Source organism: Rattus norvegicus, chromosome X (genome assembly GCF_036323735.1).
Source record: "Rattus norvegicus strain BN/NHsdMcwi chromosome X, GRCr8, whole genome shotgun sequence".
Taxonomy (NCBI): Eukaryota; Metazoa; Chordata; class Mammalia; order Rodentia; family Muridae; genus Rattus; species Rattus norvegicus.
Window position 1 is genome coordinate 24798515 of NC_086039.1, and position 26967 is coordinate 24825481.

At 46.1% G+C, this 26967-nt stretch overlaps 2 protein-coding genes across 16 annotated transcripts in view; both read left to right on the forward strand.

Moving 5' to 3' along the window:
- Positions 1 to 18052, forward strand: part of Iqsec2 (IQ motif and Sec7 domain ArfGEF 2) — an 82365-nt gene extending 64313 nt beyond the window's left edge. For 2 of the 5 annotated variants that reach the window (XM_063280304.1, XM_063280305.1), the window contains 10 exons: positions 856 to 1751; positions 3292 to 3453; positions 3934 to 4056; positions 5246 to 5412; positions 8397 to 8536; positions 9202 to 9327; positions 11732 to 11831; positions 12603 to 12764; positions 14467 to 14640; positions 15747 to 18051. In XM_063280304.1, coding sequence (XP_063136374.1) covers positions 856 to 1751; positions 3292 to 3453; positions 3934 to 4056; positions 5246 to 5412; positions 8397 to 8536; positions 9202 to 9327; positions 11732 to 11831; positions 12603 to 12764; positions 14467 to 14640; positions 15747 to 15760 — 2064 coding nt within the window. In that variant the 3' untranslated portion in view covers positions 15761 to 18051. Of the gene's footprint in view, positions 1 to 855; positions 1752 to 3291; positions 3454 to 3933; positions 4057 to 5245; positions 5413 to 8396; positions 8537 to 9201; positions 9328 to 11731; positions 11832 to 12602; positions 12765 to 14466; positions 14641 to 15109; positions 15160 to 15746 lie in introns of all 5 variants that reach the window. The other 3 variants (NM_001277425.2, XM_039100078.2, NM_001277386.2) reach the window with 3 other exon arrangements.
- A 5001-nt stretch (positions 18053 to 23053) lies between these two features.
- Positions 23054 to 26967, forward strand: part of Kdm5c (lysine demethylase 5C) — a 44856-nt gene continuing 40942 nt past the window's right edge. For 10 of the 11 annotated variants that reach the window (XM_039100482.2, XM_039100486.2, XM_063280075.1 and 7 more), the window contains exon 1: positions 23054 to 26823. In XM_039100482.2, coding sequence (XP_038956410.1) covers positions 26674 to 26823 — 150 coding nt within the window. In that variant the 5' untranslated portion in view covers positions 23054 to 26673. The remainder of the gene's footprint in view (positions 26824 to 26967) is intronic. The other variant, NM_001419772.1, reaches the window with a different exon arrangement.

Consider the following 26967-nt stretch of genomic DNA (forward strand, 5'->3'; position numbering starts at 1 on the left):
AATGGTATTTTGTAGACTTTTTATCTCATACTGCTTTGTTTGAAAAAAATTTTTTGTCTTACTGGTCTTTCGCTTGTGTATTACAGTTTCCAATTTTGTGTTTTATGGATTTTTATTAGATGTCTCTGCATGTGCTTCTTTGTCCTTTTAAAATTATTTTTCTACTTTTTTTTCTAAAGAGAGAAAGAAGACATGGGGGGGTTGGGTAGGTAGGAGGGATCTGGGAGGAATTGGGGGAAACTATGATCCAAACATTATATGAAAAATTTTATTTTCAATAAAAATGTGTGTGTGTGGTGTGTGTGTGGTGTGTGTGTGTGTGTGTGTGTGTGTGTGTGTGTGTGTGTGTGTAGCTGGAGAGGTGGCAGACCTGGGTTTGGTTCCCAGCACCCACATGGTGGCTCATGACCCTCTGTGACTCTAGTTCCAGGGGATTTGATGGCCTCCCCTAGCACCAGAAACACATGTGATGCACAGACATATGCAGGCAAAACACACACACACACACACACACACACACACACCACACACACACACACCACACCCCCACACACACACACACCACACATACACACACTAAACAAGTATGTATTTTAAACATTTAAAATAAAGAACCTATGGCAAAGGATCTGCTTTCTTGGCTGACACACCAGGAAGCTTGCCCTGCCTTCCCTTCCTTTCTTCTCACCTTTTGACCCTTGTACCATTCCTCCCTTTATGATTCCCTTTTCTTTTCTTTTTTTATTTATTTTTTCATCTTTATTAACTTGGGTATTTCTTATTTACATTTCTTTTTTTTTTCATCTTGATTAACTTGGGTGTTTCCCTTTTCTTTTCACCTTCCACTGTGTACAGGTAAAGTCTCTGGCTGAATCCATTGATGAGGCCTTGAACTGCCACCCATCAGGGCCTATGTCTGAGGAGCCAGGGTCAGCCCAACTGGAGAAGCGGGAATCAAAGGAACAGCAAGAAGACAGCTCAGCCACATCCTTCAGTGACCTCCCCCTCTACTTGGATGACCCAGTTCCTCCTCCATCACCTGAGCGACTGCCCAGCACAGAGCCCCCACCCCAAGGCCGCCCTGAGTTCTGGGCACCAGCTCCCCTCCCACCAGTTCCTCCACCAATGCCACCAGGGACCCGGGAAGATGGTAGCCGTGAGGAAGGCACTCGAAGGGGTCCTGGGTGCTTGGAGTGCCGGGATTTCCGGCTCCGGGCTGCACACCTCCCCCTCCTCACCATTGAGCCTCCCAGTGACAGTTCTGTAGACCTGAGTGACCGCTCAGATCGCGGCTCTGTCCACCGCCAGCTGGTGTATGAGGCTGATGGCTGCAGCCCCCATGGGACCCTGAAGCACAAGGGGCCACCAGGCAGGGCCCCAATCCCACACCGCCACTACCCTGCCCCTGAGGGTCCAGCTCCAGCCCCACCAGGGCCCCTGCCACCAGCCCCCAATAGTGGTACTGGGCCCAGTGGTGTGGCTGGAGGTCGGAGGTTGGGAAAGTGTGAGGCAGCAGGTGAGAACTCTGATGGTGGAGACAATGAGAGCCTTGAGAGCTCCAGCAACTCTAATGAGACCATCAACTGCAGCTCTGGCTCCTCCTCTCGGGATAGCCTGAGGGAACCTCCAGCCACTGGCCTGTGCAAGCAGACTTACCAGCGGGAGACAAGGCACAGCTGGGACTCGCCAGCCTTCAACAATGACGTGGTACAAAGAAGGCATTACAGAATTGGCCTCAACCTCTTCAATAAGTATGTGCTCTCAGTTCTAGCTTTATCGCCACTTCCCACTCTGCATGGGCACCTTGTTTTAAAGGCTAGCTCCAAGCAGTGACCTTGGGTCAGCCATCCTGGCATTTGATGAAATGGTATTTCTCCCCTGATGTCCAGGGATGAGAAGGACAGCAGAAGATGGATGCAGTGACTCACACTTGTAAATCTTAGCACTCTGTAGGCTTGAGTGAAAGGGATTGCCACAAGTTAGAAGATAACCAGGGCTCTGTTGTGACCATCAGGCCAGTCTAGGCTACAAAGACCCTATTTCAAAAGACAACTCACCAAAGTAAGACACAAAGAAGGAAACACCCCCCCCCCAAAAAAAAACCACACACACACAAAACAGGGTTACAAAACAGAGAGGCTCCCAATATGCCTGAGTTCAGGTCCTAGTGCTTTCAGTACCTGTTTGTATAATTTTGAGCAAGATGGCTTCCAGGAATTGTCCTCCCTATTCCCCCCTTGTAGAGGGGTAGGCAATTCGGAATATAATGAACCCTAGACCAAGACCCTGTCTGCCTTGGCTCACTCATTGTCTAGTCTTAAGTAATTTGTGTTCCTTCTTTGGGCTTCAGTTTTTTTTAATCTTTCCATAAGTAGGTTGTGTATTTGGTGGCAGGCTGGTGTGACTAACGGTGACTAAACTCTTTCTAGGTGCCTGGTTCTGTGCCAGGTACTTAGGAATGGGGATGAGAGTGTGGCATTTGATTAGAAAATAATTAGAAAACATAAAATACAATTAGAAAACATTAGATATAATGGAAGGCATTTAATGTAATTCTTCGCATCTTTATAGTCTGTTAAACACTGCCACCTATATTTAATTTTCACAATAACTTCATCGAGGTTCATAGTAATATTCTTATTTTAGAGATAAAGAACTGAGACCCGGAGAAATGAAAGAGGTTGTCCAAAATCATGCAGTTTTAAAGTGATTGGTCAGAGACTCCTAGAACATCAAAATCCAAACTTGCAAATTTTAGTTTTATGGACGCCCGCCTAAGGCATTCAAGTTCTGCATATGGGACAATTCCAACGAAGAGTTTGGCCCCACTCTCCGAAAACATTGGAGGTGCCTCCTCTGTAGAAACAGTCCTCGGAGGCTGGGTAGGGTGTAGGAGATCTAACACAGTAACCTTTTTACTTCTTCCCTGCCTTGAGGGTCTGTGACTCAGGGAAGCAGTCTTGGTCTAGAATTCAGGCACCCTCTCAAGACTCTGATGATTACTGGGCCTATAATAATTCCTGGCAGAGAGCATCCTTTCATTTAGATGTTGATTTTTGTTTTCCTAACTGTGATATGGGTCAGATAAAAGAGGAAATTAGTGATACCTTGGAATTGGGAAATTCTATGGAATGGGAAAGTAGTTGCTTCTTGTGCTCTGATGTTTTCTTCTGTACCCTGAAGGAATTGACCACATGATCCATCCTTGGTTCTCTAGAATCAGTTCTAGAAATAGAACCACGTGCAGTTCCAGAGGAACGACTATCTCATCTACCTCCTCTCTTTCTGCAGGAAGCCAGAGAAGGGTATCCAGTATTTGATCGAGCGAGGCTTCCTGTCAGACACTCCTGTGGGGGTGGCTCACTTCATCCTGGAGCGGAAAGGCCTGAGTCGGCAGATGATAGGGGAATTCCTGGGGAATCGACAGAAGCAGTTCAACAGAGATGTGTTGGAGTGAGGACCCCAGCATGGGGCAGGCGGGCCAGGGATTCCTGGAAAAAGGAAGGCAGGAGGGGGGAAGGGGGCAGTCTGTCTTTTCGGCTCAGATGAACTTTTCAAAACAAGATGAGTAGATATTTCCCGTTCCCATACCCCTCTGCTCCAAAAGGGTCTTACTTTTCTTGACCCTATTCCTAAAGTCTCCTAAGGGTGGCTCTGGGCAGGGCACGTTCATCTAATAGCTTGCTTTGGGTCTTAGTTTCCCATCACTGAAATGAATAGATTAAGGGAAAACACTCTTAGTGTCCATGTGCCTTTGGTTTTCTTACTTGAGTTTCAAACATTTTGTCTTCAGATGTTATACTTGTGGTCGTAGGTCCAAAGTATGGGAGTCTGTCAGTGGGAGTGTTGGGCTGCTTGTGCAAGTGGGTGAGTCAGTGGTTTGTGTAGAGAAATGAAGACTGCCACCACCCACCCTGCTTCTTTACCCTTCAGCTGTGTGGTGGATGAGATGGACTTCTCCTCTATGGATTTGGACGATGCACTCAGGAAGTTCCAATCCCATATCCGAGTTCAGGGTGAGGCCCAGAAAGTGGAGCGACTCATTGAAGCTTTCAGGTGTGCCTGCTTCCCACTCCTGAAGCTGCCCCTTTCCACTTTGGGGCCCTATTTCCACAAGAAGCTACACTCTGAGCATTATAATTTTCTCACCATAAAACAGAAACAAAAGTCTGGTGTGATGAGGAAGAGGCAGGTAGATCTCTGAGTTCAAGGACAGCCTGGTCTATATAGTAAGTTCCAGGACAGCCTAGACACTAAGAGATCCTGTCTCCAAAAAAACAAAAACAAAACAAAACAAAAACAAAAAACAAAAACAACAGCAACAACAACAACAAAAACCCAAAACCTAACCAAACAAACAAAAGTTCAGAAATGATAAATACCATCTTAAGAGGCATTTGTAAGGTTCAGAGTCAGTGAATATGACATAGCTAGCTCCAGCATTGAGATATAGGCATAGTAATAAGTGACAAGATCAGCAATAAATGATAGCAGTCATGAGTCTGAGTGTGTAAGTCACTGATAGAGCATTTGTTGGTTATTATGACTATGAGCCTCTGGTTTCAGTGCCCAGTACTGAAGAAAGAAAGGCTACCATTCTGTGAGGTGGATTCTTCTACTGGCATTTGCATTTGGCAGATGACAAATCTGAAATTCAGGGGTGTTAGAGTAAGTTAGCTGAACTAACTCCATGTTATCTGTGCTCAGCTCTAAATGCTTTGAAGATCAGAAAAAGCTGGATCTAAATCTTGCTCCACCCTTTTGGAGCTTTTCTCAGGAGAGGTGGAGGAAGATTTGCCTTGAGGCCAGATGATCGTTTTCATCCTGGCTTTCCCATTCACCAGCTCTGTTGCCTGGGCACGTTACCTTACCACTTCAAGCCTTCATTATATCCTGTGTAAAATGGGACTGCTTGGGAGTTGGAGGTGTGTGTGAGTCAGTGGTAGAGCTTAGGTCACTCAAGGCCCAAGGCTCAGTCCTTAGCACTACAAGCAGAAAGAAGTGGGCAAAAACCATTCATGCAGTACTGTGATGAATTGCGTAAAACAATGTACATACGACTCCTGGAAAAGTTCCAAGAAGGTAGTGGTTATGATTTTTCCTGGTGGTGTTGGAGAAAATGAAAAGGACAGACTTCAGATGCTAAGGGAGTGATTCTTGAAGGGAAGGTTTGTGATGGCAACCTGGGTGGGTATGTGGAAATTGCTGGCACCTGAGTCTGGACTTGACCCTTCTTGTTTCACAGCCAGCGGTACTGTGTCTGTAACCCTGCCCTCGTACGACAGTTCCGGAACCCAGACACTATCTTCATCCTTGCTTTTGCCATCATCCTCCTCAATACCGATATGTACAGCCCCAGTGTCAAGGCTGAACGCAAGATGAAGCTGGATGACTTCATTAAGAACCTGAGAGGTGACCAGAATTTCCCATCTATTTTTCTTGCACATCATCTGAGAAAAGGAAAGACAGTGGGGATGGGAGTGGGGTGAGAGGGATCCCAGATGGCCTTATAAATTAGCCTTCTTCTATGCTGCCACTCTAGCTCATGGCTAGACTTCCCCAAGGCAATCACTTATTAATTCACTCAAATTTATCAAAAGTCATTTCCCAGGCTGTATAGGTAACTCAGCAGCCGAGTGCTTATCTAGCATGTGCAAGGCTCTGAGTTTGATTTCCAGCACTGCAAAGAAAAATACTTATCTCTCCGTGTACTGACCCTCACATCAACTATTTACTAAGTATTGACTCAGGCCATAGAATGTGACTGTCTCACAAAACAAAACAAAACAAAACAAAGCCAAACTGCCTGGCTTTTAAACCGTTTGACTCACTCAGTTATTCCTTCATCCATTCCTTATTATCTCTCCCCTTGTCTTTCCTGTTTATACTCATAAAAACTCATTTGATTACTTTAGATACCGTTTTCTCCATTTGTTTATTCATTTAGCCAACCAACCACTCAGCCAGTGGACTCTCACTGGATAATATGTGTACCAAGTAAAATGAGTACGAAGGACAATGGGGGGAGGCTGCCATAATCTCTGTTCTGAGTGCTTCCTGCTTGCTAGAGACATTGAAATGTAGAGCCTAGATAACCAAGGTAAGACAGAAAGTAAACAGTGATGTCAAAGAGGCCAAAAAACAACCAGAGCCCAGAGGAAGGAACAATCATCTCCTACTGACTTCCTGCAGGGCTTGTTCTTTAAGGTGAGACTTTGAGGTGAGAAACTGAAAATTGAGGAGAACTCACTTAGTGGAAAGAACAACAAAGGCCCAGGGAGACGAAAATGTGAAGTTCTTTAGAGAAACAACTGAGATGGGGTAGATGAATCCTTGGGAAGGTCAAATAGATCCACTATCTGAGATCCTCCAATGTCAGATAAACGGCATCACTCTGATCTTTTCTCTTGCTTTATTGTATTGTTGACAAGCCCTAGCTCTCACCAAAAAAGCAGCCTACTTAAAATGGCACAGACATTGTGATTATTTCGAAAGAAGTGAAAAGGGGAAGTAGAGATGCAGAGAACAAAAAGTTGTTGACTGTTGTAATGTAGGTAGTTAAGCTGTCTGGAAGCTAAGGTGAAAAAGATAACAGGGAGAAGAATGGGTCTTTAGCACTTGTCCAGGGAAGAAGTATAGTATTTCCAAAGGAGAGGTTATTTTTTTTCCTAGCAGAGGCCTTAAAGAGAAGACTGAGAAAATTGCATTTAGCACACAGTCAAGAATGGAGAAAGATGGTAGACTTAAGAAGGGGAATTTTATCAGAGGGCACTCAGACCTATTTCCTGTATTCTTGGCATCATTCATTCATCCATATACATATGCTCACCATATATACAGTCAGTCCTCCATATCTGTGGGCTCTGCATCCAAGAATTCAACCAACTGTGAATTGAAAAGTTCTGAGAAAAAAACCCAACTTGGGTCGGTACTGAACATGTACAACCCCTTTTCTTGTCATTATTTTCTAAATAATACAGTAAGACCACCATTTACATTGCATTAACATTGCAGTAGGTATTATAAGTAATATACGGATGAGTTAAAGTAATGGGAAAATGTGTGTAGGCTATATGAAGATATTCCCCCATTTTTTTGAGACCAACACCTTACCACTTGGCTATAATAGACCACTTACCATTCTTAACTATACTATTTTATACATGAGACATGAGCATCTTTGGATTTGGGTACTGATGGAAGATCTTAGAACCAGTCTCCCAGGGATATAGAGGGATAGGGTTGTTTTTTGTTTGTTTGTTTGTTTGTTTTTCAAGATAGGGGTTATCCTAGAACTTGCTCTGTAGACTAACTCAGAGATCTGCCTGCCTCTGCCTTGAAAGTGCTGGTATTAAAGGCATGTGTCACCATCTGGCAATTTCATTTTATTAATCTGTCTTGGAGGGATGATTGTGTGTGTGTGTGTGTGTGTGTGTGTGTGTGTGTGTGTGTGTGTACATACATGACTATATATTTCCTTTAGTTATTGATAAATAAGCAAATAAGCAAACAAATAAATGAAAGTAATACATGTTTATTTTAGGAATAATGCCATGCTGAGGCCCCAAGTTTAATGCTGAGCAGTGCCAAAATGATTCTTTTATTACATCTATTTGCTTGTTTATTTGTGTGTGAGGGGGGTGTGCGGATGCTGGAGATGTGGGCATGCACATTGCCATAATTGTTCGTGTGGAGGTCAGAGGACAACTTGCAAGAACTGGTGCTCTTCTTCCACCACGTAGATTCTGGAAACGGAACACAAGCAGTCAGACTTGGCAGCAGGCACCCTTACCTGCTCAGTCATCTCTCTGGCTCTCAAGTAGCTTATTATCTTCCTCTTTTCACTTAACTTGCTACAAGAATTTTCTCACACTCTTGAAATATTTTGGTAAACATCAAGTTTACAAATAAACTTTACCTAGCTATTTCTCTATTGTTAGAAATTAAGCTGTTTAGGAATTTCTCCATAAATACCACTTGGTGAACATTCTTTGACATCAATCTCACAAATATATCTGAATAATCCCTTAGGATATATGTTTTGGAAAGGAGTTGATGCGATTGAATACCTAACGCTCTTGCTAGATTCATTTCTGAAACGGACATCAGTAGACATGCCAACTGGCGCAGACTCTTACTCTATATATCGTTTGAAAGTAATATTCCCAATTCAGAGGAGCAAAAGAAAGATAAAAAGTAGTACCTGGATGTCTTAATTACAGTGTGTTATAAATCATTTAGATAAAATCCCAACCCTGGCTAAAAAAAGCAATGGGCTGTTTTGTTGAAAGGCATCTTCCTGTCCCTATGCCTGGGCGTGGGGTATTATGGAGAACCCTCTACTGCCAACCCTCTGTATTGATGTGACATATTCCTTTGTAATACTTTCCATGTAGGAGTTGACAATGGTGAAGACATCCCCCGAGACCTCCTAGTAGGCATCTACCAGCGCATCCAAGGTCGTGAACTAAGGACCAACGATGACCATGTGTCCCAGGTGCAGGCTGTGGAGCGCATGATTGTTGGCAAGAAACCGGTAAGTGACTGGGGTGATAGGAGGCATCCTTGTGTGGTAAGTCACTGGCCTCCTAAGCCCCAGATTCCCCTTACCTATAAAATAAAGTGGGAAATATGATAATTCCTTAGGAATCATGGTATAGATTTACATAAGTGCCTTTAGTTTATTGCAAACCATTCCGACCATCAGAGGTGTGGTATGAATATTTTCTTTTTATCTAGGTAAAGAGAGCCAAGCTGTAATAGCTAAGAAGATACCCTATTGCCAGCAAACATTTATGACTGTCTTACCAGTGATCCCAACATTTTGCTGTCTTTAGGGGTACTCAAAGATTAGTGAGGTTCCCAGACAAAGACACAAATAAAACTTCTGCCTCCTAGTCTAATTTAGAGGAACAGAAAGCAGGGAGAGGCCATTTTAAGTCAAAGGAAGTCAGAAAGGCTTCTTGGAAAATAACTTGGGAATTGTGGTGTGAAAGAGGACAAAATTTAGCTGGCCTGGGCAAGAAAGACATTTCAGACAAGAAGGTTCTAGAGGGACAAAGACAAGGTAGCAGAAAAGCTTAAAGGACTTAGTTGTTTATATTCTTTGTGTCAGAGTGACAGATATGCCTTGTTAAGGTACCAGAGGCCTGAAACTGATGGGGTGGCCTTACTGACCACCACTTTTCCACACCTGTCCAGGTCCTGTCGCTCCCTCACCGTCGACTGGTTTGCTGCTGCCAGCTCTATGAGGTGCCAGATCCAAATCGCCCCCAAAGGCTGGGGCTGCATCAGCGGGAGGTCTTCCTCTTCAATGACCTCCTTGTGGTATGGGCATTGTGCAGAAGGAAATGGGAGGGAGATAGCAGAGCTGCTGGGTCTAGTGCAAACTGTGTTGTGTGCAGTGTGCTTGGTACAGTGCTCCAGCATGCCATCTGCATGGTCTCCAGTAAGGTCTCTGTCCCTCCGTTTCCTTCATTTTGATGTAGTGAGAACCACACAGGGACATTAGTAGGGGGCTAATAATAGATATGTAATCTGGGAAGTGGTAGGAAATGTCCCTGCCCACTGCACCGTAGCACAGTTGTGAATCTGTGGCTCTGGGAACCTCTCAGTTTTCTTGATGTTGGAAGTGATTAAAATGAAGCATACCACTGGTACAGAGATACCCACCTTTTAGTGATAGAATTTGTTGGATTCTACATATCAAAAGGGATTTTTCAGGATTTCCTAGGCAAGAGCTACTCTCCAAGATGGCTTAGCCCCAACTGCTTGAATCTGGTTTTTTTTGGGGGGGGGACTGCTTTTTGTTTTGTTTTTAAAATAAAGAGTCTCACTGAATAGCTCTGGCTGTCCTGTAATTTACTATGTGCACCAGGCTAGCCTCAAACTCACAGAAATCTACCTGCCTCTGCCTCTTAGCTAGAATTACAGGTGTGTGCCAATACACCTGGTTCGAATCTGCCTCCTGATGTGGTTCGGTCTTACTTTACATTCTCCACTGTTTCTTGGGGTCACAAAGAGCAAATATTCTCCCTCTGCTCCGAGACAGTACTCCTGAGACCAGCAGTCTTGTTCCTTCTTGGTATTTTCATCTTCACATTAGCATTTCTCTGTCTTGTCACTACTGTTGTTATTTTGAGGCAAGGCAATTCTTTCTTGCAAGGGTCTGTCTTGTGTATCGTAGTATGTTTAGCAGCACCCTGGGATACCTACTAGAAGGGAGCAGCAAACCTTCAACCAAAAATGTGTTCTCTAGAGAAAAGCAGAAAAAGAAATAGAAGGGGAAGGGTGGGAGGGGAAGGAACATCTTCAGGGAAGAAAAGGTGGAAGGAACAAAAGTAAAGAAAGCAATGTCTTCTCCAGATGTTGTTCTGTATCCTATGGAAGCAGCTCAAAATCATCTCTAGTTGAGAATCATGAGTTTAGACAACATACCTCCAACACCCTCTGCAAACCTTAGTGTCTTGCTTCATGAAATGGTGCTAACCCTTATCTCCTAGAGTTGTCAAGAGGATGAAACAGGAAGTCAGTGCCTGACAATGCAGTTCAGCAGTAGAGTGCTTACTTAGCACTTGCAAGGATCTGGGTTCCATTCCCAGCACTATAAGAGAGAAGAGGGTGAGGAAGAGATGATTCCATCTCAAACCAGGTGTGCCTGGCCCACTCGGATGCTGAGTCCCTGTTAGATGCCCTTCATGTACCAACACCCCTGTTTATCTAGCTCTGTTCTAGGCACCGAGTACATGGAGATATATCCATAAGCCTTTGTATTCAAGGACTCACAAACAAATGGCCTAAAATGCGTTTTGCAACATGGTGTGCTGATAAACTCCTATAAGCATTTGGGAGGTGGAGGCAAAAGGAACAGAATGTTGAAATCAGAGTGGACTACATGACAGAGGTCTAGTCTCAACCACCCACACCACACCACTGGAACCAATCTAAACCAAACCTTTGAAGAGCCATTTGTAGTGGATGAGGCTGTAGCTTAATGATAGAGCAATTGTCTGGACCCAGGTTTCATTCCCCAGCAAACAAAATACATGGAATAAAATAGCCATTTGTAGATTGTCCAACTTAAGTTAGGGATGAATCTAAAATCTCTACATACTTGATAAAGACTTTTGGTCATTGAGAGATCGTTAACCTTGTTCAGGGGCGCTGCAGAGGTTGTCATTATAAGCTAGTTTTGGATGGTGGGAGTTGGGGTAAGAGAGAAAACCTGAAAACTAGACCCACCAAACCCCCTGCCCTCCAGGCTAGCAGGGGCAATCACATATTTAAATCTGACAAGGGAAGAGGTATGAGAGCAACACCTTGGAAGCTCAGAAGATGGAGACAGAAATCTATGTGAGGTATTAGGACAGGCTTCCTGGAGGGAACAACATTTAGTTCCTTTAAGAGTTGCAAATGCTGGGGTTGAGGATTTAGCTCAGTGGTAGAGCGCTTGCCTAGCAAGTGAAAGGCCCAGGGTTTGGTCCTGGGGGGGGGGGTCGGGAAAAAGAGTTGCAAATGCTTGTTGTGCATGGTCATGATATCACAAACTTGCATTCTCTCCCACCTCTCCACTCCTAAAGTTTCAGTTCTTCCTTGTGGGTATATGTGCTCATGTGCATATGCCTGTTACTGGGAATAGGTGGGGAAGATGGTTACTAGAAATGGGTATTATTTGGAAATCCCCCACCCTAAACCTTGCCTCTTATCTTTTTCCCACCCTTGTTTGCCAAAGGTCACCAAAATTTTCCAGAAGAAGAAGATCTTGGTGACATACAGCTTCCGTCAGTCCTTTCCCCTGGTGGAAATGCATATGCAGCTCTTCCAGAATTCATGTGAGTTCCCTCTTGAACCCTAGCATGCATCCCAGGGGGGGACGGGGTTATCAGAGCCCATACTCACCCTTCAGCTATACTAGCTTCCAGCCACTGAAGTCCTCTATAGTTGGGGGAAGGTCCCCAAAGGATCTACCGGTTTGAGGATGAAAGGAAGATTAGAATGGAGTATGATTTGGGTGTGACTCCTGGAAAACACAGAACAATGTTTGTGTGTTCCTTAGTAGGCAGAAGAGGTCGCAGTCACACTGTGCTTGGAAGTCATGTATTGAGAAGAGCATGATTGGGTATAATTCAAGAGAGCAGAGTCACTGTGAGAGACAGAGAGACAATGGAAAAGGTTTCTAGAAAGCAGTTCAGAATTTGCCTTTACATCTTGGAGTATAAGGAATAAGGTTGCCATGGCTACCAGGAGTTTGGGGACAAAGGGAAACCACTGAAGATGCTTGAGCACAGAAAAGGCGTTTCAGAGTTGGGTGCTACAGAAATCATCTCCAATTGGACAGCGTGATGTGTGCCTGTAGGACAGCATTTGAGAGGCAGAGACAAAAAAGTTGCTTAAGCACAGGAGTTTGAGATTAGCCTAGCCAAACAGTGTGTCTGTGTCTCAGAGATGGTTGGCAGCAGTGTGTGTGTGTGTGTGTGTGTGTGTGTGTGTGTGTGTGTGTGTGTGTAGGAGGATTGTATCATCTCTCAGTTTCTTGTCTTATCCACCTTGCTTCAAAGTTGACAGAAATATCCAACTTCTTCTGTCCCTTCTCATTGTCACAGATTATCAGTTTGGAATCAAGTTACTATCTGCGGTACCTGGAGGGGAACGAAAAGTTCTCATTATCTTTAATGCTCCTAGCCTCCAAGACAGGCTACGCTTTACCTCTGACCTGCGGGAGTCCATTGCTGAGGTGCAGGAGATGGAGAAGTACCGTGTGGAATGTGAGTAGCTACAACTTCCCCTCTCCTGATATAGTGCCTCACAGACACCAAGAATCCTGTCTTCTGAGAACCATAGAATTGAGGGCTAGCTTGCCCAACCTTCCTACCCTTATTTCAGGAACCCTTCAGTTTCTGTCTGAATGCTTTCAGTGACAAGAAGGTGATTACTTCCTAACTTCAGATTATTATTCTAGTCATTGAAAGTCTATGCTGTGCCTCCAAACCCATCCTTAAACCATGAGCCAATTCTTTCTTCTATTGAACGGTATCAGAGAGAAGATTCAGGGCATAGGAGATAGGACTGTAGCTTCAGATTTCATGTATGCTGCTTGTTATTGGGCAAACAAGTGAGTTCTGTGGCCCTCTGAACCTTTGTTTAGATGAAACAGGGATAAAGAAATCTTCACAGAGTTTGACAAGGAGCCAGGCACAGTCCTTGCACACCCATAATTCCAGCACTAGGGAAGCTGAGGCAGGAAGATTTCAAGTTCACGGGCAAGCCTTGACTATGTTTTGAGTCTCTGTCATAAAGAGAGAGGAAGAAGGAAGAGGAGAAGAGAGGGAGAACTTGAAGATGAAGGAATGGAAAAGAGGGAAGGGAAGGTAATGGAAGAGAAGAGAAGAGAGATGCCAAAGTGTCCCCAGTGCACCCATGGTGTTCAATAAATACCATTCCCTGTCTCCTCTCTCTCCCCAATATCAGTGCCTGAGCTGAGATCCAGGTTAATCCCTAGGCAATGCACCAAGTTAGCTTCATCATATACAATGGAAAATAGTAATTATATCTCATTCTTCCTGATGCTTTCCAGGTCTTCTCTTCTTTTCTCTTTTCTTCTCTAAACTAAGCAGTCCCAATTAAGTAACATGGCATCAAGGAGAAAGAAGGCAGAGAGAAAGAGAAGCCGTAGTCAGTTCCTTGATAGGTCTTCAGCAAGGCAGACTATCAGTTCAGTGGATTCTAGATCCCCTGGGGAAATGTAAATGGTTAACCATATCAAGAGAACAAGAGGCCAGATAAACCAGTTTCCCTGACCTCACTGGGGGTATAGGGGAACCAGGAGAATAGAATAGATCTGCTTCTAGAATGTTCGCTTCACAAATTTCAACATTCTGGCCCTGAGCAAACTGTGACTTCTTAGATTCTCAGTTTCTTCTGCACAATGTAGATGATGTTCAGAATGTGAAATGAGAGGGATCAAGCATACGCTGTTCCCAGCATACTGCCCAGCGTTCGCTAGAGGGTTTGCTCCCATTCAGTTTCATGTCCTTGTTCTTCCAAGAGCTCCTGTGCTCTGAAGCAAGGCATGTGAGAACTGAGTGAACTTTAAAAGAACTGTCTTTTGCCATAGGCTAGAAGGGCCTTCCCATCCTTACTGTGAGCCATGTGTTGCAAAGCAACACAAAAGGGTAAAAAAATGAAGGTTAAGAAGATGGAGAGGGAGCAGGGAGGGGGCACTTACACTCATAGGGAGGGAGCACAAAGAAGGAGTAGGTAGCATAGGTTGGGCTAGGCACCTAAGGACCTTTAAAGCTAGAGTTGCTGTTTGGGGGAAACAATTACTACTAGGGGGTAGAAGTGGGCAGGAAGCCTGGGGACCAGAAGAAGGAAGGGGAAAAAAAAAGAGGAAGGCTGTAGTCAATCAGGTGGGCTCTTTCTTAATGCTCATCTTGACCTTTGCCCATTTTCTTCACTGCTAACCAGCGGAGCTGGAGAAGCAGAAAGGTATGATGCGGCCTAATGCCTCACAACCTGGAGGAGCCAAGGACTCAGTGAATGGGACTCTGGCCCGCAGTAGTCTGGAGGACACTTATGGGGCAGGCGATGGGCTCAAGCGGGGTGCACTCAGTAGTTCCCTGCGAGACCTCTCTGATGCAGGTAAGTGTTCTGGACCCCTGTCCTGGCTGGGGAGATGCGGGACCAGGTGTCCTCTTTGCCTCCTCTCACTGGCTGTCAGCCTTCCTCCAGCACACACACACACACACACACACACACACACACACACACACACACACACACACACTATGCCACAGGGGGCCTGGTAGCCAGGTCAGAACAGGTGGGGCCCAGGGTTTCTGCCAGGAAGTATAAAGTGGGGCCACAAACTTAGCCCCTCTCCTCTTCCCTCTTCTGTCTCTCCTTTACTGCCTCTCCTCCATCTTTTCCTCCTTTCTTTCCTCCTTCTCAACCTCTCTTCCTCCCTACCTCCCCCTCTTCAATGGGGGAAGGGGGCAATGGGGTGTCTGTCCCTGGGAGGGACCTAGGCCTGGTGCCCAGCTCTGGAGCCCAGCAGGGTGGGGAGGGAGGGTTGCTGCTCTGACGCTGGGCTCCTTGCTTGTGGGTGCAGGGAAGCGGGGGCGGCGTAACAGCGTGGGATCGCTGGACAGCACCATCGAAGTAAGTGTCAGCTCCTGCCCCACTCATTTCTGCATGAGCCCTGCCCTGGCCATAGAGCCCCAGAGGAGGAGGGGGACCTGTTGTCTACCCCTCTTCCGTGCTGGGAACCATATGGCTGCCTCTCCCAGCCAACCACTTTCTCCATCTGTCCTCAACTCTGTCTGTCCTCACTCTGCCTGTCTCTCAGTCTGTCTTCCACTCTCCCATGCCCCTTCTCAACCCCAGGGCCAACTCCAAATAGGGATGCCCTTGGATTTGGGCCTCAAGAAACTTTAACCTCCAGATCCTGCTTTTTTGACCCTGAGCCAGTCACTCTGCCTTTCTAGGCCTAACATTTTCTTGGCCTGAGAAATGGCCATGCGAAGGAAGTCCTACTGATTTTTCCTCTGCCCTCTGAGGTTCAACTGAGCTAGTGGATGTGGCAGCAGAACTTGGGAGCAGAGCTGGCCACAAACACAGGACTGCTGTTTGGTTTCCACTGTACTTTGGAATCCCTGTTGCTACAGCTTCAGGGACAGGGGTGGAATTTCGGGTTGGGGGTTTAGGATATTTAGACTGGCCTGACTTCCCCCCCTCCCCCCTTTCAGGGGTCTGTTATTAGCAGTCCACGCCCTCACCAGAGGATGCCACCTCCGCCCCCACCCCCGCCGCCAGAGGAGTACAAGAGCCAGAGGCCAGTCTCCAACTCCTCATCTTTCCTGGGCTCCCTATTTGGAAGCAAGAGAGGCAAAGGGCCCTTCCAGATGCCACCACCGCCAACAGGCCAGGCCTCTGCCTCGTCTTCATCTGCTTCCTCCACCCACCACCACCATCACCACCACCACCATGGTCACAGCCATGGTGGCCTGGGGGTGCTACCTGATGGGCAGTCCAAGCTCCAGGCCCTGCATGCCCAGTATTGCCAAGGACCGGGCCCTGCCCCACCACCCTACCTCCCACCCCAGCAACCCCCTCTGCCTCCACCCCCTCAGCAGCCTCCACCCCTGCCCCAGCTGGGCTCCATTCCACCACCACCTGCCTCAGCCCCACCTGTGGGGCCACATCGACACTTCCATGCCCATGGCCCAGTTCCAGGACCCCAGCATTATACCTTGGGCCGGCCAGGCAGAGCCCCAAGACGAGGGGCTGGAGGACACCCTCAGTTTGCTCCACATGGCCGCCACCCCTTGCACCAGCCCACATCCCCGTTACCCCTGTACAGTCCTGCTCCACAGCACCCTCCTGCCCATAAACAGGGCCCCAAGCACTTCATCTTCAGTCACCACCCACAGATGATGCCAGCAGCAGGTGCAGCTGGGGGCCCTGGGTCCCGGCCACCAGGGGGATCCTACTCCCACCCTCACCACCCCCAATCACCACTGTCCCCACACTCACCCATCCCACCTCACCCCTCCTACCCGCCCCTGCCCCCACCCTCACCTCACACTCCACATTCACCCCTACCACCCACCTCCCCCCATGGCCCACTGCACGCCTCTGGGCCCCCTGGCACGGCTAATCCACCCAGTGCAAACCCCAAGGCCAAGCCAAGCCGGATCAGCACTGTGGTCTGAGGAATGGGATGAGTGTACTGGGGAACAGGATAGTCTGGGGAAATCCACAGGAGAGGGACCTTGCCCCTCACTTCTTCCTCGTTTTTTTCAAAATATATATACACTCAGCAGTGTCCTTCTTCCCACTTCCTCCATATCTCCAGACCCTTCTTCCAACCCCCAGCAGTTGCCATGGGGTCTCCTTTCAGATTGGAGGGCCCTTGCCACTCGCAGCCTGAGCATAGGGCACTGCAGTGCTGGGAAGCGGTAAGGGCCTCTCAGCAGCCCTCGTCCTCCCGTTCCTGTCTTCCTCTCCTCTTTCTTGTCCCTGGAGGTCTAGTTGGTGACCTCAGACCTCTGGACAAATGTGAGCTTCCTTGCAAGCTGATGGAGAAGGCAGGCTTCTGGAGCTGCAGAGGTGAAGGCTTTCCCCAGAGCTCCTCTGGCTGTGTGGGGCTAGGAGAGAGCTCTGTAGAGCTGTGGCCAAACCTCAGCTGGCTCAGCCCTCTGACCTCAGGGCCTAGCCACACACCTCCATGTGTCTTTCTGCCTGCTGGAGGACACATAGACCGTCAGTCAGTGCACTCCGTGGGTGGAACCCCGCTTGTGCTGGCCCCCAATGAGGGCAGTGCTTCCTCTCTTGAGCCAGTCTGTGCCCTCTCTCCTAATAGGCCCCAGCCCAGACCTCTTTGGCTTCAGGAACTTGCCTTGCCCTGCAATGTTCTTATCCTGATCAAAGTCCAGACAGGTTTTTACTTTGGAGGCGGGGGAGGGGGGGGCTCAGGTCTGGGATGAGAAGGGTACTGCCCTCCCTCACCCATATTGCATGCCCCCCCTTCCTTCTTTTCCCACCTTCAACTGAAGACAATGCACTTTACAGATACCACCCACACATATCTCACTGGGGCAGGGCACCCAGCATCAGCCCTGGGGAAAGACTCCCAGAGGACCACCCTGAGCCCAAGATGTCCTTCCTGAGGCAGAGATTGAAGCCATCAGAGCAGGGGCTGCGAGCCAGAATGCCCAAGCCCCTCTTGTTCATCAAAATCTCCACTGCCTCGCCAGCCCTTCTGCACCCTGTTTATTTATTATAAATATATTTTTTACAAGTCCCAGCTCCTCTTCTTGCCCTACATTCAGCTCCTTTCACAGTCCCTGCCTTTCTCTCCCCTGTCCAGTATGGGCTGCAATACAGACAGACAGATGGACCCTCTATGTCAAAGGGTCCCTGGGGCTTGGGGTTGTGGGAGGGTGTTGGTGGGAGGGACTTATGGAGAGGAGCTGGGGTTCAGACATTGTCTTTTTCCCTCCTTGTATATAAGAATGTATATTTGATGCCTCATAAAAGACCTTGTGCTCACCTCTGGCCTCTGCCTCCTACTTATGATCCCTTCACTGCCATGGAGCCCATGGAGAGATCCTAGTCCGGGGAGGTTCTAACGGTAATTCAGGCAACTGTGTGGGCAAGATGCTTTGGTTAGGTAGGAGGGTAGATGATGGTGAGGGTTTTCCTGTTTCATATGTTTCCTGTATGATGGTGGCAGGAGTGTGGGCTCTGGGGTTGATCCAGTTCACATCCTGTAGGTTTTACTTAGGCACAAGAGTTTCAGGGGATCATCCTCCAACTGTTTGTTACTTCAGTTTACCACTTGGGATGGCCATGTGTTGTTATGCTTTCTCCATGAAGCTTGCACACATTCATGTATGGATACACACATATACATAATTAAAAATACACTCCCTTAGAAAAAGAATATCTTCAATTCTGCCAGGCTGTCTAAACAGTTGCATGGAATCGTGATGACTGTGTAGTAATGAACGCCAAGCAGCTAGGGTGAAGCAGGTATTCAGCAAGTCAATTCTCTCATCATCTTTGTAGAAGTTGGATATTTGGAGAATGTGTGGCCTCTGTTCTCCCTCTTCCTGTGACTGGCCTGGTTTTGTCTTGAAACCTCTGCTACTGACCCTCCATGAAGTGGCTGGCCATATTTTTGCTTTTGAGGGCAGGGAGGTGACATGGGCCAGAAAGGCTCAGATCTAGATACTTTGTATGAGCTCTATGTATTCTTAGGATATTAAGTAACTAATAGCCATCTCTCATTTATGAGGAAAGAGGCCACACAGCAAGTCACGATTAGGTTTTCTTGACTTGTAGCCCAAACCCATTTTGACTGCCCCAAGCTGCTTCTCTGTAAAATGGACTCATTTCTAGCACCAATAATTATGCCCTGGGTTTCAACCTAGCACGGGAAGAATGACAAGGCAGAGCAATGGCTCTTAGAGTCAGCAGTGTCCCTACACATAGTGTTCAGTTGATAGTTTTGCTGCTTTCCTACAATCTGAAAGGTCTCTAAAAAAGGAACGGTTTATATGACCCTACACTTCTTGAATCAGTACCTTTGTTTTCTTCCTGGCAAAGCACACTGAAAGGCTAACCAAGGAAGACAGCTAGCAAGAGCAGCAGCTAAAGCCATGGAAGCATTTGCTGTTTCTCTATGACTTAGACTTGAGTTAAGAGCCCAGATGTGGGAGTCCTCTCAGCATGTTTTGGTTTCTTCCTTGGTGGACTAAGCTAGGTTATCCTTGGTCTCAGCCCTCTTTTTCTACTTTCAGCTAGAGATTGGCACTGACCAAGTGCTTCTTTGGCAATTCACCTGAATGTTTAGAGCCTAGTTTTTGACCTCTAGAACAGAGATAAAAGTTTTGCAGGACAATTGCTAATGCATGTGAAAAGCCTACTTCATTGCAGACTTCACAGTCATGTGTTCTCAGCTACCTACAGAAATAAGTGCAAAAGGTAGGAATCTTTCACAGCAGCCCTAGCCAAGATCTCCAAAGTCCCAATCTCAATGCCCCCCCACACACACTTAATACAAATTTTAAAAAGTTACAGAGTTCCAAAGCAGTAAAGAATAAACATTCTCATTCTGCAAGGGAGGAATAAAGAGAAAGGAGGGAGAGACCAAACAAGGCTGAAAACTCAGTAGGGTGAACATTATGCTCTGTCTGGTGTCGAGGTCATGTGGTATCACAATGTGATATAGGCCTGGAAAGCCCTGCCCCTGTGGCCCCTTCTGTTGGGAGATTAGGAGTTCAAAGGCAACCTGAGTTACAAAGCAAGTTTGAGATACACATAAGACCCTGCTCAAAAAGCCCCAAATTGAACCAAACCAAAATTAATCAACGTCATGGGGAGGGTGGCCAACTTCTGCTGTCAACTGTAGGGTGAGAGACTTGGACCACACCTGTCTTGTAGTACCAGAATGGCAGAGTGTAGGAAAATATTTCCTAGGATGTATGAACAGTGAGCCACAGGATGTGTGTGTGTGTGTGTGTGTGTGTGTGTGTGTGTGTGTGTGTGTGTGTGTAGGTGTGTGTAGAGAGAGCAGAGGTTGATGTCATGTATCTTCCCCAATTGCTCTCCATCTTATTTTGGGAATAGGGTTTTTCACTATACCTATCCATCAGTTCTAAGAATCCTCCTGTCGCTGCCTCAGTGTTGTGATTATTGGCATGAACCAATATGTTTGGTTTTTTACGTGGATGCTGCAAATAAAACTCAGGTCCTCTTGCTTCCATGGGAAGCACTGTGCCATACGATTCATTTCCTCAGCAATTTTTCCCCAGCCCCTCTGCCTCATCTTCTTCCTCCTCCTCTCCCCTCCTCCTCCTTCTTTTGAGACAGGGTTTCTTTGTGTAGCCCTACCTATCTATCTGCCCTGGACCTCTCTCTGTTGACCAGGCTCTGCCTCAAACTCAAGAGATCTGCTTACCTCTGCCTCCTGAGTGTTGGGATTAAAGGCATGCACCAGCACTGTCTAGTAACCCCCAGGTCTCTTTAATTTAAAAAAATTATGTATTCATTTGTGTTTTGTGTGCATGATGTGTGTGTGGGTAGAGGGAACAATGGCACACATGTGGTGTTCCAAGAACAATTTGTGGGACTTGGCCTTTTCCTTCCTTCATGTGGGTTCTAGGGATGAAACTCAGGTTGGGACGCTTAGAAACAAGCACTCTTACCCACTATGCTTAAACTCTCACCCATCTTTCTTTTTTTTTTTTTTTTTGGTTCTTTTTTTTTCCGGAGCTGGGGACCGAACCCAGGGCCTTGTGCTTCCTAGGCAAGCGCTCTACCACTGAGCTAAATCCCCAACCCTCTCACCCATCTTTCTTAAAGCAAACTTTTACTACTAAGGCACTACTACAGTACTTAGTGGGAACCTACCAATTTCTGGTGTAACATTATGGCATTTTCTTGTTATCCTAATGCAAACTGCCTCTTTTTAATGATGCAAATATTTTTCTCTCTTCTCTTTTCTCCTTCTCCCTCCTTCCTTCAAGTCCTTCCCTCCTTCCCTTTCCCCAAGCTCTCCTCTTTCTTTCTTCCTGTCTCCTCCCCTTCCATCCCTTCTCCTCTCCTCTCAATTTCTCAGATTGGGTCTCAGGATGTAGCCTAGGCTGGCCTCTAACTTATGATCTCTTGTCTCAATTTCTCAAGTTCTGGGAATAATCATATACCACCATACCTGGCTCTACTAACACCAATATTTTAATATCCAAAATGCCCCAGAGTTAGCTGAGCATGGTGACACAAGCCTGTAATCCTGCTCTGGAGGACGAGGAAGGAGGACCACAAGTTCAACTTTGGGCTACTGAATTGTAGAGTGAGTTCAAGACAAGCCTGAGCAACTGAGACCCTGTCTTTAATTATTTTTATTAATTTATTTTATGTGTAGGGGTGGCTTGCCTTCATGTATGTCTGTACACATGTGCACCTGTGGCCAGAAGATGGCATTGGATCCTCTGAAACTGGAATTACAAACAATTATGAGCTGCCACATGGGGAATTGAATCTGGGTCTGTGGAAGAGCAGCCAGCATTCTTGGTTCTTTTTTTTTTTTTTTTTTCCGGAGCTGGGGACGGAACCCAGGGCCTTGCGCTTCCTAGGCAAGCGCTCTGCCACTGAGCCAAATCCCCAACCCCAGCAGCCAGCATTCTTAACCACTAAATCATCTCCCCAGCCTCCCTGCCCCTTTAAAAAACCTTTGAGACAAGGTCTGAAACTTGCTTTGTAGACCAGAATGGCCTTGAGCTCACAGAGAAGGTGCCTAGCTCTGAAACCTGGTCTTAAAAATCAAAAGGCATAAAACTGCATGGTGTTAGTGGTGGTGGTGCATACCTGTAAAACCCTGCACTCAGGAGACAGAGGCAGGTTGGATCTGGTCTACGATGTGAGTTCCAGGACAACTAGGGCCACCCAGAGAAACCTGGTCTCAGAACAAACAAATAAGGAAATGATATAGAAGATAAACTAGGAATAAAATTTAGTGATAGGAGTGCTTGTCTGGTCTTAGGCTCAATCCCAAATACTGTAAAAACAAACAAACAACGAACAGAAAAAAAAAATCAGTGAACATAAAATGGCCCAGATTTGGCCTCTAGATAAGACTCTAAGTAGCTCCCCTGTCCTTTGACTGAGCACCACTTTTTGTTTTTGTTTTGGTTTTGTTTTGGAGGGGGTTGTTTTTGATTTTTTGTTTTATTTTTTTATTTTTATTAATTTTTTTTTTGAGACAGGGTTTCTCTATGTAGCCCTGGTTGTCCTGGAACTGACTTTGTAGTGCTGGCTTCAGACTCAGGGAGAGACTTTCTGCCTCGGCCTCCTGAGAGATGGAATTAAAGGTGTGCACTACCACCTGGCCTTAGATAATCTTATAATTCCCCTGCCACAGCCAAGAACGAGTAGATTAAGTTTGGTTTTTGTTTTATGTTGTTTTTTTTTTAAACAAAGATTCCGGTAAAAAAAAAAATGGAAATCAGGGCTTGGATAGGGCATGGTGTCTCACAAATTTAATCCCAGAAGTTTGTAGAATGAGGCAGGAGGAATACTGTGAATTCTAGGACAGTTTAGCACAGGGTGAGACCCTGTCTCATTTTCTCCCCTCAAAAGAGAAAGATTAAGATTTGGGCATTCAGGTTATACATCTATGTTAATAGTGTCATCTTATTTGGAAAAAGTTTCAGTGTTGACAATTTCCTAACTCAATTATTTCTTCTATATTTTTTGTTTAGAATTCTAAATGTTCTCAGATGGGTGTAATGGCACATAATAATCCCAGAATTCGGGAGGTGGAGGCAGGAGGATCGGGAGTTCAAGACCAACCTGGGTTACACGAGACCCTGTCTCAAAAAACCAAAATAACAATAAACAAACTTTCCCTTTTCTCTAACATTCGCCATTTATATCAGTGTGGGATATGGATTTTAATTCATATTTTAATCAATTTATAATCTACTGTTAAAATTCATTTTGAATTATTATTTTAATTGTATGTTTTTTTAGGTTTTTTGTTTTTTTTTTGTTTTTTTTCGGTTTTAAAAGATTTATTTGTATGTGAGTACACTGTTGCTGTCTTCAGCTACACCAGAAGAGGGCATCAGATCCCATTACAGATGGTTGTGAACTACCATGTGGCTGCTGGGATTTGAACTCAGGACCTCTGGAAGAGCAATCAGAGTTCTTAACCGCTGAGCCATCTCTCTAACCCATGACTTTATAGTTAAGTATCTGTATTATGCACATTGCTCTACACCTATATTTCTCTCTGAGTATGTCTCTCTCTGACTCTTTCACTATCACATATATCTGGTTAGGATCCTTAAAATAGTTCAGGGTAGAATCTGGATGTGGTAGTACATATCTATAGCCCTACCTACTCAAAATACCAAGATAGTTGAATTGCTTGAGTACACAAGTTCAAGACCAGCCTGATCAACATAATAGCGATACACCATCTTAAAAAAAAGGGGGGGGGTAGGGGATTTAGCTCAGTGGTAGAGCACTTGCCTAGCATGCGCAAGGGCCTGGGTTTGGTCCCCAGCTCCGAAGGAAAAAGAAAAGAAAAGAAAAGAAAAGAAAAGAAGCCAGAAAGGTTCGTCAGTTAAGCACACTGGCTGCTCTTGTAGAGGACTCAGGTTCAATTCCTAGTATGCACTCAGTGTCTCACAACTGTATGGTACTCTAGTTCTAGGGGATTCAGTGTCCTCCAAAACCACAAACCTACATTCAGGCAAAATATCCATACACATAAAAAATGATAATAATAAAAACTTTTTAAAATCCATGGTAAAGGGATAGTAAATGATTCACACGTGATGTAGAGGAGGGTGGTAGAGGTGGGAAGGAGATGGATTCCAGAGCTATTTGAGAGTTGGGAATGGAGACTTCTGCCTGTAAGCCCAGTTCTTGAGAAGTAGAGACAGGAGGACCAGGGGTTTAAAGTCATCCTTGGCCACATAACAAGTGAAACCTCATGCCAAACAAACAAGCAAACAAAGGCCAAACAAACAATGACAAAAGACAAGGTTGAGGATTTAGCTCAGTGGTAGAGCACTTGCCTAGGAAGCACAAGGCCCTGGGTTCGGTCCCCAGCTCTGAAAAAAAAAAAAAAACCCAATGACAAAGACAACCTGTATCTATTTTGGAATTTTACAAACCAAAATTAAAAAGAGCCATAGGGTTTGGGACTAGAGCTCAGTAGCAGAGCACCCATTTAGAGGCTATGAAGCTCTATGTTTAGGGCACTGGGTTTTATCCCTACCACCAAAGCTGTATCATTTTCTTGCAGTTCATCTACAAAAGAGACAAGGGTGTGCTTGGGAACTTCGCTAAGACCTTGCATTGTTGCTCTGCATACATTCTATACCAGCCTTTCTCTCCCAGATGGCTGAGTGAGGCCACATCAGCTTTCACCACAAGGCCAGATGCCTGTTGCTTCCAAATTCTGAAGCCCACAATGCCCAGTTTCTGATTGTTCCTCAACGAGACTTGAAGCTTGGAAAAGGAACTTGTTTCCTAAACACTTTTCTGTGTAGGAAGTAACTTTCACATCTGAGTTTCATCTGAGACTTTCACAGGCAGAATTTACTGGAATCAAACAATTGTAGGTTTGAATTCTGGCTCTCCCACTTCATTCGTCTCATCTGCAAGATGGGGAGAATACTACTCTCCAGCACTTGGCTCTTAAAGAAAGGTAGACACCATTATCTCTAATATTCCTAAGTAATGAAAGGATTACTTAATTTCATTTTATGAACAAGAAAATCAAGGGTCAGGGCCGTGAGGTACTTGGCAGGTCCCAGTGAGTAAATACCTATTCCAGGAAGGCATCCCTTTGTATTTCCATATGCTCATAAAAGTTCCTGCTGCATAGTATGACTTTCACAAATACAAATTAATGGATTCGACATCACTGGCGTAAAAGAGTGCTCAGTTTCCTTTTGCCCCATGGTATGTCTGGGCTAAGGACATTAGGAAGGCTGGGTGGTGCCAAGACAAAAGCTTGATCAGTTATTTACTCTTTACAGAGATGTCCCTCGGGTTGAAAAGCAAAATGAGGAACAGCAAACTTACCAACCTTACTTTTATTCATTGTCTCCTGTCCAGCTCTATGACGTTACATTATTATTATTATTATTATTATTATTATTATTAGTAGTAGTAGTAGTAGTAGTAGTAGTAGTAGTAGTATTGAGTTTTTGAAATGGAGTTTAGTTAGTTCTGTCTATCCTGGAACTAGCTCTGTAGACCAGGATAGCCTTGGACTCACAGAAATTTACCTACCTTTGCCTCCTGAGTACTGGGATTAAAGGTGTATGCCACCAGGTCTGCCCATAATTTTTGAGACAAGAACTCACTGAGTAGCCTGCCTCTGCCTCCCTAGTGCTGGGATTAAATGCATGTGCCATCACTGCCCGGCCATTAGTAATAATATTATTATTACTTTGTGAGACAGGATCTTACTATGTAGCTCAGGCTGGTCTCAAACTCAAAAGAAACAAAAATGTAAACATTTTGGGTTTTTTGTAGCAGTAGTTGCTACAAAAGTGAATACACACATTATGCTAAGTGTTTATACAGTTACAATGTATACAGAACAGTTGAAAGCCTTCATTAAAATGCTGATGGCCAATGACACTGGGATGAAAATAATGTATTTTTACTCTATGTGGGACTGAAGCTTATTAAAATCCACATTCTCTAGGGAGTGAGGAGCTTCCTGCTTTCCTTTAAAAACAAAAACCTCAGAGTCCAGTAAATTTTCACTCAGCAGCAGACACGCAGAATGGGAGAGGGTGACGGGGAGGAAGGGGGCGGAGATTCCTCGAAATCACCGCCTTCCGTGGTTCACACTGAAAAGACCTGGGAGAAGAAGCAAAGGACATTGGGGAGGAGCTGACAACCAGCTTGGGAGCTAGGGTGTGTGCGTGCGCGTGCGCGAGCGTGTGCGACCGTGCATGGGTGCGTATAAGTCCAGGCTCACTACATATGGACACTAGCTCCTCTTCCGGTATGTCTGGAGACTGCGCATGCGCATCGCTGGCCTTTAAACGTGCACCGCCGGTCCATCCGGTAAAAGGATCCGGCAATCAGATTACAATTTTGTTCCTCCGCCAATTAGATGAACTATTTTCTCTCAGCTTGAGAAATGTTTCTAACTAACCACTCTCAAATAGGGGGCATATACAATCCGATTTCTCTCGTTCATCACAGGATGAAGGCTTCCTAGGGTTTTTTCCAACTCAAAGTAAACGAAACTCGGAGAGACACCTTGCGGAGGGATCTGGTTTGTTGTGGTGAGGTACAGAGGTGGGGGGGAGGAGACGCTGACAAACCAAGATGGCGGTGGCAGCGATGAAACCTGCGGCGACTGGCACTTACCTGTAGTAGTGAAGGCTTCAATAGTTGGGAGGCAGCGGTAGGGTTTGGAAGAAACGGAACAAGACTAAGAACCGGTAATCGGAATCTCAGCCTGAGACTTTTAGAGCACGGCACCCGCCCCCCAAGCCCTTGACGGGCGGTGGCCGTCCTGCTTAGGGCCTAGACTCTGAGAAGTGCATCGGTTTCAGACAGCGGCGGCGCCATGAGTCCTTAAGGGCGGCCTGAGCCCTCCGGATCTCTGGCCCAGCCCTCGGGCCCACCATGGAGCTGGGGTCCGACGATTTCCTACCGCCGCCGGAGTGTCCGGTGTTCGAGCCTAGCTGGGCCGAGTTCCGAGACCCTCTAGGCTACATCGCGAAAATCAGACCCATCGCCGAGAAGTCCGGCATTTGCAAGATCCGCCCACCCGCGGTAAGGCCGGGAGCTGATGGTCGCCAGCGGCGAGCTTGTGGGTGGATCCGGGTAGCCAGTGGTGAAGTCCCGGGCTGAGGGCAGCAGGTGTGGGAATATGGGATGGCTGGTATTTTGTGGATGCCTCGCGAAGCGGAGAAAGGG